The 15,163-nt window shown below is 42.9% G+C and overlaps 1 protein-coding gene across 1 annotated transcript in view; it reads right to left on the minus strand.

Moving 5' to 3' along the window:
- Window positions 1–15,163, minus strand: part of adgrl4 (adhesion G protein-coupled receptor L4) — a 132,879-nt gene that overhangs the window by 10,746 nt on the left and 106,970 nt on the right. Inside the window, exon 14 of the mRNA XM_041208878.1 lies at window positions 9,605–9,773. Coding sequence (XP_041064812.1) covers window positions 9,605–9,773 — 169 coding nt within the window. The remainder of the gene's footprint in view (window positions 1–9,604; window positions 9,774–15,163) is intronic.

The raw sequence follows: 15,163 nt of genomic DNA on the forward strand, positions 1-15,163 counted from the left end.
AAGGCAAAATTAATGGCTCTTTACTTAGCATGTAGTATTCAGAACAAAAAAAAATGAATTAACAACACAAATAGAGGTTCAGGGGTATGACCTTATAGCCATTACCGAGACATGGTTACAAGGTGATCAAAGCCAGGAACTAAACATTCAGGGGTATGTGACTTTTCGAGAGGACAGACAGGAAGGAAAGGATGGTGAGGCAGCTTTGTTGGTACAAGATGGAATAAATACGGCAGCAAAAAAGGATCTTGGATCGGAAGGCATAGAATCTATATGGGTGGAAGTAAGAAATAACAAGGGGAAGAAGGCACTGGTGGGAGTAGTCTACAGGCCCCCTGATAGTAGTTATACTGTGGGACAGAGAATAAATCAGGAGATAGTGAGGGCGTGTCAAAAAGACAATATATTAAGCATGGGTAACTTTATTCTTCATGTAGATTGGGAAAATCAAATAGGCAGAGGTAGCCATGAGCAAGAACCCATAGAGTCTATTCAGTATCAGGCAATTTTGGATCTGGTAATGTGTAGCGAGGCAGATTTAATAAATTATCTCAGAGTAAAAGATCCTCTGGGAAAAAGTGACCATCATATGGTAGAATTCAGAATTGAGTTTGAGAGTGAGAAACTTGGGTCAGAAACAACTGTGCTAAACTTAAATAAGGGTAATTACAAAGCAAAGAGGGCAGAGTTGGCTTGAGTGGACAGGGAAAGGAATTTAGCAGAACAGATGAACAATAGCAGATGGTTAAGGTAATAGTTCATGACTCACAACAAAGATATATCCCAGTGAGGAAGAAGGAATCTAGGAAGGGGATAAAACAACCATGGTTAACCAAGGAAATTAAGGATAGTATCAAATTGAAAAAAAAAACATACAGAGTGGCAAAATTAGTGGTAATCTAGAGGATTGGCAGGAGTTTTTAAAAACCAGCAAAAGATGATCAAAAAAAAAGAGAGAAAATATACTTTGAGGGTAAGCTGTCAAGTTGTATAAAAGCAGACAGTAAGAGCTTCTTTAAATATAGAAAAAGGAAGAGAGAGGCCAAAGTGATCATCGGCCGCTTAGAGAATGAGGCTGGGGAAATAATAATAGGGAACCAGGTAACGGCAGAGAAGTTGAATAAATATTTTGCATCACTCTTCTCAGTAGGAGACACTAATAGCATTCCAAAAATATTAAACAATCAAGGGGAAAAAGTCAGGGGGAGGTAGGAAATAAATACAATTACTATCACTGGGGAGAAAGTACAAAGGAAAAGAAACTAATGGGGCTAAAGGCCGATCAGTCCCCGGACCTGGTGGGTTGCATCCCAGGGGCAGAATCTTCCGGCTGGTGTGTGGGTGGAGGAGCCCGCACCCCAGCGCTTAAAATGTCATGTGAGCGTCCCGGCATCAATGCGCGGCATCGCGATATTTCGGTTGGCGGGTGCGCTATGTAGCGGGACGCGCGCTCGCCATTAATAAAAGGCCTCGTTAAGGCCTTTAACTTGCCAACTGTTGCCGATTTTGAGGGGCCGTGCGAGCTTCAGCTCAGCGCACTGGCCCAACGGGACGAGGTTTGATAGTGGTTTTAAAAACGTTTAATAAAGTTTTTGTTTATTTTCATTAACATGTCCCATCGCGTGTGACATTTTCACATGGGGGGGGGGGCATGTTAATGAGTTTTTTTATTATTCTGTGTTTTATATTTGCCAGCCTTTCAGCGATCGCCTTGAGGGCATCTGACAGTTGGGGGAATCCCGCCCCCACCCCCGCACAGGGAGCGCATAGCCCACTTAAAATGGCGGCGGGGCCCATTTCGGCAGCGGCGATTGGCTGCCCACCTGCCACCGAGCTGGTGGTGGGGCCCGCCCACCCATCATGGGCAAAATTCTGCCCTAGGATATTAAAAGAAGTAGCTACAGAGATAGCGGAAGCACTGGTAGTCATCTTCCAAGAATCATTAGATTCTGGAAAAGTCCCAGAGGATTGGAAAACTGCCAATGTAACATCCTTATTCAAAAATGGAGGGAGATAAAAACAGGTAACCAAAGGCCAGTTAGCTTAATATCCATCATTGGGAAAATGTTGGAGTCTATTATAAAGGATATAATAGCAGAACATTGAGAAACACATAATCTAATCAAGCAGAGTCAACATAACTTCATGAAGGGGAAATCATGCCTAACAAATTTAACAGAAATCTTTGAGGAAGGAAAAAGCAGAATAGATAAAGGGGAACCAGTAGATGTAATATATTTGGATTTGCAAAAGGCGTTTGATAAGGTACCACACATCAGGCTACTAAATAAGATAAGAGCCCATTGTGTCGGGGATTGTACATTAGCATGGATAGAAGATTGGCTAACTAATAGAAGATAGAGATTTGGGATAGGGGGTGCATTTTCAAGATGGTAACTGGTAACTAGTGGAGTGCCATAGGGATCAGCACTGAGGCCACAATTATTTACAAGATATATTAATGACTTGGATGAAGGAAGTGAATGTACTATCTCCAAGTTTGCGGATAGCACAAAAATGGGTGGGAAGACAAGTGGTGAGGATGACACAAAGAGTCGACAGAGGGATATAGACAGGTTAAATGAGTGGGCAAAAACTTGGCAGACGGGATATAATGTGGGAAAATGTGAGGTTATGTATTTTGGCAGGAAAAATAGAGGAGCTGAATGTTATTTAAATGGAGAAAGACTGTAGAAAACTGCAGCACAGATGGATTTGGGAGTCCTCGTGCATGAATGACAAAAAGCTAACATACAGGTTCAGCGGGTATTGGTGAGGCAAATGGAATGTTGGCCTTTATTTCAAAGGGAATGGAGTATAAAAATAGGGAAGTCTTGCTAAAACTATACAAGGCACTAGTTAAACCACACCTAGAATATTGTGAACAGCTTTGGTCCCCTTATCTAGGGAAAGATATATTGAGTTGACGTTTCGAGTCCTCATGACCCTTCGACAGAACTTGAGTTCGAGTCCAAGAAAGAGTTGAAATATAAGCTGGTTTAAGGTGTGTGGGGGGGCGGAGAGAGAGAGAGAAGTGGGGGGGCGGGGTGTGGTTGTAGGGACAAACAAGCAGTGATAGAAGCAGATCATCAAAAGATGTCAACAACAATAGAACAAAAGAACACATAGGTGTTAAAGTTGGTGATATTATCTAAACGAATGTGATAATTAAGAATAGATGGTAGGGCACTCAAGGTATAACTCTAGTGGGGGTGGGGAGAGCATAAAAGATTTTAAGATATTTAAAAATAATGGAAATAGGTGGGAAAAGAAAAATCTATATAATTTATTGGAAAAAAAAGTAAGGGGGAAACAGAAAGGGGGTGGGGATGGGGGAGGGAGCTCACGACGTAAAGTTGTTGAATTCAATATTCAATCCAGAAGGCTGTAAAGTGCCTAGTCGGAAGATGAGGTGTTGTTCCTCCAGTTTGCATTGGGCTTCACTGGAACTTCACTTCCAGTGAAGCCCAACGCAAACTGGAGGAACAACACCTCATCTTCCGACTAGGCACTTTACAGCCTTCTGGACTGAATACTGAATTCAACAACTTTACGTTGTGAGCTCCCTCCCCAATCCCCACCCCCTTTCTGTTTCCTCCTTCCTTTTTTTTCCAATAAATTATATAGATTTTTCTTTTTCCACCTATTTCCATTATTTTTAAATATCTTAAAATCTTTTATGCTCTCCCCACCCCCACTAGAGCTATACCTTGAGTGCCCTACCATCTATTCTTAATTAGCACATTCGTTTAGATAATATCACCAACTTTAACACCTATGTGTTCTTTTGTTCTATTGTTGTTGACATCTTTTGATGATCTGCTTCTATCACTGCTTGTTTGTTCCTACAACCACACCCCCCCCACCCACTTCTCTCTCTCTCTCTCTCTCTCCGCCCTCCCCACACACCTTAAACCAGCTTATATTTCAACTCTTTCTTGGACTTGAACTCAAGTTCTGTCGAAGGGTCATGAGGACTCGAAACGTCAACTCTTTTCTTCTCCGCCGATGCTGCCAGACCTGCTGAGTTTTTCCAGGTAATTCTGTTTTTGTTTTGGATTTCCAGCATCCGCAGTTTTTTTGTTTTTAAAGATATATTGAAATTGAAGGCAGTCCAGAGAAGGTTCACTAGGTTGATCCCAGGTATGGAGGGATTTTCTTATGAGGAGAGGTTAAGTGGGTTGGGCCTGTACTCATTGGAGTTTAGAAGGATGAGAGGCGACCTTATTTAAACATATAAGATTCTTAGGGGGCTTGACAAGGTAGATGCAGAGAGGTTGTTTCCCCTTGTGGAAGAGCCTAGGATGTGGGGCCACAGTCTCAGAGTAAGAGGTCACCCATTTAAGAAAGAGATAAGGAGGAATTTCTTCTCTCAGAGGGAAGTCAATCTGTGGAATTTTTTACCGCAGAAGGCTGTAGAGGCTGGGTCATTAAGTAGATTCAACTGAGATAGACAGATTTTTAATCAGTAAAGGAATCAAGGGTTATGGGGAAAAGGCAGGAAAGTGGAGTTGAGGGTTATCAGATCAGCCATGATCTCATTGAATGGTGGAGCAGACTTGATGGGCTGAATGGCCTACTTCTGCTCTTATGTCTTATCGTCTTATGGACAGAAAGCCGGAAACTACAGGCCAGTCAGCTTAACATCTGTTATAGGGAAAATGTTAGAAGTTATTATTAAAGACATTATGGCAGGGCACTTAGATAAATTCAAGGTAATCAGGCAGACTCAGCATGGCTTTGTGAAAGGGAAATCATGTTTAACCAATTCATTGGAGTTCTTTGAAGAAGTAACAGATTCTGTGGATAAGGGATGTACTGTACTTAGATTTCTAGAAGGCGTTTGATAAGGTGCCTCATCAAAGGTTATTGCAGAAAATAAAAGCTCATGGTGTTGGGGGTAGCATATTGGCATGGATAGAAGATTGGCTAGCTAACAGGAAACAGAGTAGGTATAAACAGGTCAGTTTCTAGTTGGCAAGGTGTAATGAGTGGTGTGCCACAGGGATCAATGCTGGGACCTCCAATCTTAACAATTTATATAAATGATTTGGATGAAGGACCAACAGTGTCATTGTTGATTTTGTTGATGACACAGAGATAGGTAAGGAAAGTAAAGTTGTGCAGAGGACATAAAGAGGCTACAAAAGGACATAGATAGGTTAGGTGAGTGGGCAAAGATCTGGCAAATGGGGTATAATGTAGGAAAATGTTGAGGTTGTCCATTTTAGCAGGATGAATACAAAGAGGCATATTATTTAAATGGTGAGCGATTGCAGAGCTCTGAGATGCAGAGGGATCTGGGTGTCCCAGTGCATGAATCGCAAAAGGTTCGTATGTTGGTGCAGCCAGTAATTAGCAATGTAAATAGAATGTTACCGTTTATTGCAAGGGCAATTGTATACAAGACTAGGGGGGTGGTATGCTTCAGTTATACAGGGCATTGGTGAGACCACATGTGGAGTGCTGCGTGCAGCATTGGTCACCTTATTTAAGGAAACATGTAAATACACTAGAAGCAGGTCAGAGAAGGTCTACCAGGTTATTACCTGGCAGAGATGGGTTGTCTTCAGAGGAAAGGTTGGACAGGTTAGGCTTGTGTCTGCTGGAGTTCAGAAGAGTGAGAAGCAACTTGATTGAAACATTTAAGGCCCTGAGGGGACTTAACAGGGTGAATGTGGAAAGGGTGTTTCCTCTTGTGGGAGAATCTAGAACTCAGGGTCATTGTTTCAAAATAAAGGCTCTCCCAGTTAGGACAGAGATGAGGAAAACGTTTTTCTCTCAGAGATTGTGAGAATTTGTTTTCTCTTGCTAAGGTGGTTCACGCAGAGTCCTTGAATATCTTTAAGGCAGAGGTAGGTAGATTGTTGATAAGCAAGAGGGTGAAAGGTTATTGAGGGTAGGCAGGAACATGCGGTTAAAATCAGATTAGCCATGATCTTATTAACATCTTGGGGGTTACCATTGATCAGGAACTAAACTGGACTAGCCATATAAATACTGTGGCTACAAGAGCTGGTCAGAGACTAGGACTCTTGTGGGAGTAACTCCCCTCCTGACTCCCCTAAGCCTGACCACTATCTACAAGCCACAAGTCAGGAATGTGATGGAAAACTCTTCACTTGCCTGGATGAGTGCAGCTCAAACAACACTGAAGAAGCTTGACACCATCCAGGACAAAGCAATCCACTTGATTGGCACCCCATCCACAAACATTCACTCCCCCCACCACCGACGCCCAGTGGTATCAGTGTACATCACCTACGAGAGGCACTACAGGAACTCACCAAGCCTCCCTAGGCAGCACCTTCCAAACCCATGACCACTACCATCTGGAAGGACAAGGGCAGCAGGCACATGGGAACATCACCAACTGGAAGATCCCCTCCAAGCCACTCACCATTCTTATTTGGAAATATATTGCCCTTCCTTCACTGTCGCTGGGTCAAAATCCTGGAACTCACTCCCCAATGGCACCTCGGGTGTATCTACACAAGATGGACTGCAGCGGTTAAGAAAGCAGCTCAGCACCTATTTCTCAAGGGGCAATTAGGGATGGGCAATAAATGCCGGCCTAGCCAGCGATGCCCACTTCCCATGAACGAATTTTAAAAAAGCATCCTTGTGGGGCTGAGTGGCCTCCTCCTGCTCCTAATCCGTATGTTCGCTCTATCCACAATCTTGACCCTGAGCTTCTGGTTGCTTGCCATTTTAATTCGCCATCTTGCTTGGGCGCTCGAATTTCTGTCCTCATCCTGCTGCAGTGTTTCAGTGAAACTCAACACAAGCTCGAGGAAAAGCACCTCACCTTTCGATTGGGCACTCGACAGCCAACATTGAGTTCAACAATTTCAGACCATGAACTCTGTCCCCCATTTTGATTGTTTTTTTTTTTGCCACATGCCAGTCTTAACCTTGTTTCTCATGTTTTTGCTTTCGGGTAAAGCTGCTCAATATTCTGCAGTTCACACTCACTCTGGAGAAACGCTTTGTTTCTTTACTACAATCATTACCGCCCCCTTCATCTTTTGTTGCATGACATCTTTGTCATTTAATCTCTCCTGCCTTCGACCCTATTCCGGACCATCCCTTTTGTTCTCCATCCTCCCCACTGCCCATTCCCCCCCACCCCCACCGCCCTCCCACCACACCCCCCCCCCCACCCCCACCCCAACCCCTCCCCCAAGCTACATGTCAGTGGCATAAATCCCATCACATTTCTACTTCCTTCAACTCTGAAGAAGAATCGTATTCAACTTGAATTGTTAATTATGTTTCTCCCTCCACAAACACTGCCAGACCTGCTGGGTATTTCCAACACTTTCTGTTTTTATTTATAGAACTACAAAGCCATTTATGTGTATTTATTTTGTTGGTCATTGGATTCTAAAGTAATATGGCAACCCTTAATAAATACATTGCTATGGTGCTCCTCGCATTTCCAATTTTACATTTCATTAACAATATCAGAGTTAGTTCAGTTACAGGCAGGATCTGTAATACAGAACCTGAAAAACACTGAAGTAGATTTTGGCTGTGGAGTTGAGAATAAAATGGGTGAAATCAGATCAACTACCCATTTTCCATCTCTCCTGGTTTTCCTGGTCATTGGATTGTCCAGCTGGTCTCTGGACTGGAGGAAGAGATGTTCATAGGGGAGAGGTCTGATCTGAGGAGGGAGCGGGAGACACCCAAAGGCACAGGGACCCATACTTGCTTTGCGAAGCTTGCAAAAAAGCACAGGACTTAGAATGTCAAGCTGCAGAAACTTGTCTTGGAGGTTCAAAGGTTGAGGGGGTGATCTGATCGATGTGTTCAAAATGTTAGAAGGATTGAATATAGGATAGATACAGAGGAACTACATCCTCTGGTTGGTGGGGTGGGGTTCAAACTCGAAAAAACAGGGCAGCAGTTTAAACTGAGAACGAGGGCCTCCATGATTGAAATCAGGAAGCATTCCTACACACAGAACAACCTGAAGAAATCTGATATTCTCTCCAAAAAAAAAAGACTGCAGATTCGGGGACAGTGGAGCTTTCTGGGCTGAAATTGACAGCTTTTCTAGGATAGGGTAAAAGCAGGCAAATGGATTTGAGGTTGCGGCCAGCTATGATTTAATTGAATTATGGAACAGATACAAGAATGGAATGGTCAACTCCTATTCCTGTCTTCCTCCCAGCCCCCGGAAATTGGATCATACTTCCTTTGGGCTCCTCTTCTGCTTGGTCATCAGCTGATATTGGTCACAGATCACAACATGTTCATATAAGGGCACCAATTTGGCTTACAGCCTGATTCAGGCTGGCATTCTGCTCATGCAATGTCAGCCGTAGGGTAAGATTTAGGGGTCACAATGATAGTGGGTCTGAGGCATTGAGTAATTCTGTACAAGTTTGGGAGCACCATCATCCCATTCATATTTGGAGGGATGCCTCTGAATTCCCTACATTCCTTAATGAATCATTTTAAGAATGAATTTTTTCTAACTAGAACAAAATGAACAAATTTTGTTTCTATGTAAGCATTTTATTGCAATGAGTCAAATAGTTGCATTGTAACTCATTTTAATTGAAGACAATAAATCCTAGAGTTTCTGCGCTGTTCAAATTAAACTTCCCACTTTGTGGGAGAGGTTGTGGCATAGTGATATTGTCACTGGACTAGTATTCCAGAGACCCAGAGTAATAGTCTGGGCACCCAGGCTCAACTCCCACCATTCAGTAAAAAATCTGGAATTAACAGTTTAATGATGACCATAAACCCATTGTTGATTGTCACAAAAACCCATCTGGTTCACTGATGCCCTTTCGGGAAGGAAATCTGCTGTCTTTACCTAATGTGACTCCAGACCCACAGCAATGTTGACTCTGCACTGACCTAGCAAGCCATTCAGTTCTCAAAGGAAATGAGAGAAGGGCAATAAATGCTGGCCTAGCCAATGATACCCCCATCCCATGAACGAATAAAAATTGTGACAAATATTTGGCTGGGAGCAGTAACTTTTGACATTTATCCCTTTAACCTTTGTTTAATAGGCTTGCATATAGTTCCTATGTGTCTCCTCATCAAGCTAAACTAATTAATTAGTTTAGTTTGATGTGCCGCTGAGTCAGAAGTTTGGTGAATAAGCCCCATCCCAGAAACTTGAGCGAACACTATTCTAAGCTGATGCCCCTGTGCAGTACTGATGGAGTGCTGCGGTGTCAGAGGTGGAACCTTTCAGATGAGACATTAAACTCAGACCCCAATGTAGGGAGTATTCCCTAATGTTCAAGCAAATAATTATCCCTCAACAAACACGTTAAGCAATTTACCTGGTCATTTATTTCATTAGATGTTTGTGGAGCTTGCTGTGTACAAATTAGCTGCTGCATTTCCTGCATTGCAACAATGCACATACTTCACAAAAGTACTTCTCTGGTTGTAAAACACTTTGGCCTGAGTTTATGAAAGATACTTGGTCTTTCTTTCATCATTCTTTGGGTTTGCATTGCCAACAGTGTTAAAATGCTGATGCTCCCACCACTCCACCCTTTACCCTGGAAAAGATTCATTCCCTTTCACCTTTCAAACATTTACCATCTTGTTGCAAGGTAGCACTTACTTTCTTTGACAAGACGCAGAGAAATATAAAGATGAACATCCCTTGGAATGCGTTAGAGATGGCGAAAAGATGTGCTGTCACCATGGATCCCTTGATAATGTGCAAAACACCGAAGGTCCAGGTAGCTCCAAGGAGGAACAATAATGCTAAGGCACCACGAGCACATGACCTAGTAAATACAATGGAAGTTTGTTAATGAGATCTTGGTCATCAGTATTAAAGCTGGACAATTATGACTAGCATCAGGCTAAGGACTTAACCACAGTCCCGGATTAAATCCACAGTCTTCACTTTCAGGACACCATCTACTTTCTCAAGTGGACATAAATGTTCCCGTGGCACTATAGCATCATAGAGATCAATAGCACAGAAAAAGGCCCTTCGGCCCATCGAGTCTGCACCGGTCAAACAAGTACCTAACTATTCTAATCCCATTTTCCAGCTCTAGGCCCATAGCCTTGAATGGCATGGCATTGCAAGTGCACGTCCAAATACTTCTTAAACGTTATGAGGGTTTCTGCCTCTACTACCCTTTCAGGCGGTGAGCTCCAGATTCCCACCACCATCAGCAGAAGAGGGTTCATCTCATAGGAGAACAGGAAAGTGCTTACTGGTGGTCCTGGTCAGCATAGATCCCTGTCCCAACATCACTAAAAACAGATGCCATTATCGCACTGCTATTTGTGGGATCTTTCTGTGTGCAATTTTGCTGCCATGTTTCCTACATTATAACAGTGGCTACAATTCAAAAGTACTTTGGAATATCCTGAGGTGGTGAAAGATGCTATATAAATGCAATTGTTTCATTGTTTCTTTCTTGGCCATTGCTGGCAGATGAATTCACTCGTGATCATTCCTTAAATTGGTTCCACATCATAGAATTTTTACAGGACAGGAGGAGGCCATTCAAGCTGCTTTCTCTGTGCTGGCTCTTCGAAAGAACTATCCAATTTGTCCAATTTCACCCCACAATACCCTCGCTCTTTCCCATAAGATCCATAAACTTTTTTCATTCTCATGTATGCATCCAAATTTTTTTGAAAGCTACTTATTGAATCTACTTCCACCATCTCACCAAGATTAGTGCTCTCTAAGGCAGCCTCTAAGTGCTAGCTTCACTCAGGTAAACCGAGGCGAGGGATCGCCTGCTAAGTTTACCCAGGATGCTGAATAACATACCTGAATGTGGAATGGGCAGGAACTGAGGTGCTTTTGTGACATTTCATTGAAGGAAGTGATCAGCTTAAACCGCCTAATCCATTGTGCTACTGATACATGGGACTGGGTTACACTGCCCCTATTTGGGCGGGTCTTACCCCTGCTCGAACATACAATAGGACACGATCACTTCAGGTGTGTAATACGATGTCATCATGACAGTTTCTGAAATTACGGAGGGCAAGCGGATATGGAATTTGGCAGCCCACCCGCCATCTTGAAATTACCAATTAACAAGATATTGAGCTTGTTAATGACCCAGTCACCTGCAATTTTTCATTGCCCGCTGCATTTTTCAAATGTCCGACGGAGTTTGGGTGTGTTTTGTAGCAGCTATGATGAGGTAGCACAAGGGCAGGAGAGCAGGCCTGACATCAGGACCAGGGCTTGCATGTAGCAACATTTTTAAGCTCTTTTGTTTGTTTATTCATTCATAAAAAGATGAGGATGTTGGTGTAGCCCATCCCTAATTGCCCTTGAGCAGGTGGTGATGAGCTGCCTTCTTGAACCGCTGCAGTCCGTGTAGTACACCTACTTTTAGGAGTGCCAGGATTTTGACCCAGCCATATATTTCGATACATTTCCAAGTCAGGATGGCGAGTGGTTTGGAGGGTGGTGGTGTTCCCATGCATCTGCTGCCCTTGTCCTTCTAACTGGTAGAGGTTGCGGATTTGGAAGGTGCTGTTGAAGGAGCCTTGGTAAGTTTCTGCAACGCATCTTGTAGATGGTACACACTGCTGCCACTGTGTGTTGCTGGTGGAGGGAATAGTTGTTTGGACGGGCTGCCAATCAGGCAGGCTGCTTTGTGCTGGATGGTGTCCAGCTTCTCGAGTGTTAGAGCTGCACTCATCCAGGCAAGTGGGGAGAAATTCCATCACCCTCCTGACTTGTGGCTTGTAGAAGGTGGACAGGCTTTGGGGAGTCAGGGGCTGAGTTACTCTCCTCTGCTTCCATCCTTCCCTTTGAGAAAGAGCATTCCAAAGACTCACAACCCTCTGAGAGAAAAAAATTCTCCTCACCTCTGTCTTAAATGAGTGACCCTTTATTTTTAAATGGTGATACCTAGTTCCAGATTCTCCCACAAGGGGAAACATCCTCTCCACATACACCTTAACAAGACCCCTCAGGGTCTTAAAGGTTTCAATTAAGTTGCCTCTTACTCATCTAAACTCCAGTGGCTACAAGCCTAACCTGTCCAGCCTTCCTCATAAGAAAATCTGCCCATTCTTAGTAAAAGTCTAGTAAACCTTCTCTGAACTGCTTCTAACACATTTACATCTTTATTTAAATAAGGAGACCAGTACAGTACACAGCACTCCAGATTTGGTCTCACCAATGCCCTGTACAACTGAAGCATAACCTCCCTACTTTTGTAAAGAAATCTCCTCATAATAAATGATAATATTTTATTAGCTTTCTTAACTACCTGCTGTACCTGCACACTAACCTTTTGTGATTCATGCACTAGGACATCCAGATCCCTCTGAATCTCAGAGCTTTGCAATCTCTCACCATTTAGATTATGTTTAGTTTTTATTCTTCCTGTCAAAATGCACAGTTTCACATTTGCCAACATTATACTCCATTTGGCAGATCTTTGACCACTCACTTAACCTATCTATGTCACTTTGTAATCCTTGTGTCCTTACATCCACTTTGCAATTTACTTTTCCACCTATCTATGCATCGTCAGCAAATTTAGCCACCATTCCTTCAGTCCCTTCATCCAAGTCACTTATATAAATTGTAAAAAGTTGAGGCCCCAGCACTTGCCCCTGTAACACATTACTTGTTGCATCCTGCCAACCAGAAAAAGACCCATTTATGCCTATTCTCTGCTTTCTATTAGCTAGTCAATCTTCTATCCATGCCAATATGTGACCCCCTATACCATGAGCTTTGATCTGAGATTTTATCAAATGCCTTCTGAAAATCTAATTACAGTACATCCACTGGTTCCCTTTTATCCACAGCACATGTGACTCCTTCAAAGAACTCCAATAAATTGGTTAAACATTATTTCCCTTTTACAAAACCATGCTGACTCTGCCTGATTGCCTTGAATTATTCTAAGCATCCTGCTATAACACCTTTAATAAAAGCTTCTAACATTTTCCCTATGACAGATGTTAAGCTAACTGGCCTGTAGTTTCCTGCTTTCTGTCTCACTCACTTTTTGAATAAAGGAATTATATTTAGTATTTTCCAATCTAATAGAATCTTCCCCGAACCTAGGGAATTTTGTTAAATTAAAACCAGTGCCTCAACTATCTCACCAACCATTTCTTTCAAGGCCTTAGGGTGAAGTCCACCTGGACCTGGGGATTTGTCAGCCTGCAGCCCCAACAATTTTCTCAATACCACTTCCCTGGTGATCGTAATTTTCCCGAGTTCCTCCTTCCCTTCCATTTGCTGATTTACAGCTATTTCTGGGATGTTGCTATAGTGAAGACTGAAGCAAAATACCTGTTTAATCCATCCGCCATCTCCCAGCTTTCCATTATCAATCCCCCAGACGCAATCTCTACAGGACCAATGCTCACTTTGTTAACTCTTTTTTTATTTATATATCAGTAGAAACTCTTACCATCCATTTTTGTGTTACCAGCTTGCTTTTTCTTATGCGCTAATTTTTCCCTCCTTATTAATTCTTGTCATTCTTTGCTGTTCTTTACATTCTTTCCAACCTTCTGACCTGTGACCTGTCTTTGCATAATTATGGTCTGAATGGTTCCTTTGTCGGGCACACGTGATTGGCTGGCCCGGAAACGGATGTGAAATGATTGGCTCTTGACCGCGATCTTAGGCTGGCTGGCTAATTAACGATCAGCCAGCGTGAAACCGGCCTGGAGAAAGGCTCAGCACTGCCGTTGGGGGTGGAAAGGGGGCCGGTGTAGGCGTCACCGCGGGTGCTGGTGAGCGCTTCCAGTGAGCTCCCTGAAGGCAGACAGAGGCCTCAGGGAGCTGCAGACCCCCACGTCATAAAGGAAAGCCCAAAAATGCTGTAAAAAATGTCTATGCAGCACAATCAAGCACCTGAAAGCAGACCTCACGAAAAAAAGAAACAATCCCCAGATATTTATTTTTATTTAGAATCCTAAAGGAGATTTCATTCCGCCCTTGGATGAGGTTTCATCAAAAATGCAAAGCCCGCCTGGCCGATTGGCCCCCCCGCCAGCTGTACAGTTAGCCGGGCCACAGAAAATCGCTGACAATTGGGCTGTTAACGGGTTTAAATGCCCTCTTAATTGTTGGTGGGCGCCCTTCCGACTTCTGCGCCCGCCCACCGAGCAAAATATCGCGCGAGTGCACCATGGTGTCAGGACACTTGCCTGGCGTCATCTTGCGCAATTTCATGCCCATTCGAGTCAGGCACGTCCCAGTCTGTAGGGTGCAAAATTCTGGCCGATGTGCTTTTTCCTTAAGTTTGATGCTGTCCTTAACTTCTTTAGTTAACCACGGATTGTGGCTCTTCTCCTTGTAATTTTTCTTTCTCATTGGAATGTATATATTCTGTGCATTCTGAAATATCCCTTTAAAGATCTGCCACTGAACCTGTGTTGACATATCTCTTAACCTCATTAGCCAGTTCGCTTTAGCTAGCTCTGCTTTCCTGCCCTCATAATTGTCTTTATTTAAGTTTAAAAAACTAATTTTGGATGAACTTGTTTCTCCCTCAAAATTAATGTAAAATTCAATCATATTATGATTGCTACTACCTAGGGGTGCCTTTACTAGGAGGCCATCAATTAATCCTACCTTGTTATACAATACCAGGTCTAGTATAGACTGCTCTTTGGTTGGCTCCAACATGTGCTATTCTAAGAAACTGTCCCGAAGACACTCTATAAACTCTTCATCAACGCTACCTTTGTCCATCTGATTTTTCCAGCCTATATGTAGATTAAAATCCTCCATGATTATTGCTGTACCTTTCTGGCAAGATCCAATTCTCTTCCTTTATACCCTGTCCTACTGTGTAGTTACAATGAGGGGGTCTGTACACCACCCCCATAAGTGACTTCTTACCTTTATCCTTTCTCATCTCAATTCAAATTGCTTCTACATTCTGGTTTCCTAAACTTAGGTCATCCCTCTCTAATGTGCTAATACCATCATTAATTAACAAAGCCACTCCTCCACCTTTTCCTGACTTCCTGTCCTTCCTAAATGTCACATACCCTTCAATATTCAGTCCTCAATCTCTGTCGTCCTGTAGCCACATAATGGCTATCAGATCGTACTTATTTATTTCTATTTGCGCTATCGGTTCATATGTTTTGTTCCTGCAGAATGCTGATTTGTATAATGTAGCAGAGCTTTTTTGTTTATTCATTCATG

This window comes from Carcharodon carcharias, chromosome 16, assembly GCF_017639515.1.
Source record: "Carcharodon carcharias isolate sCarCar2 chromosome 16, sCarCar2.pri, whole genome shotgun sequence".
Lineage (NCBI taxonomy): Eukaryota > Metazoa > Chordata > Chondrichthyes > Lamniformes > Lamnidae > Carcharodon > Carcharodon carcharias.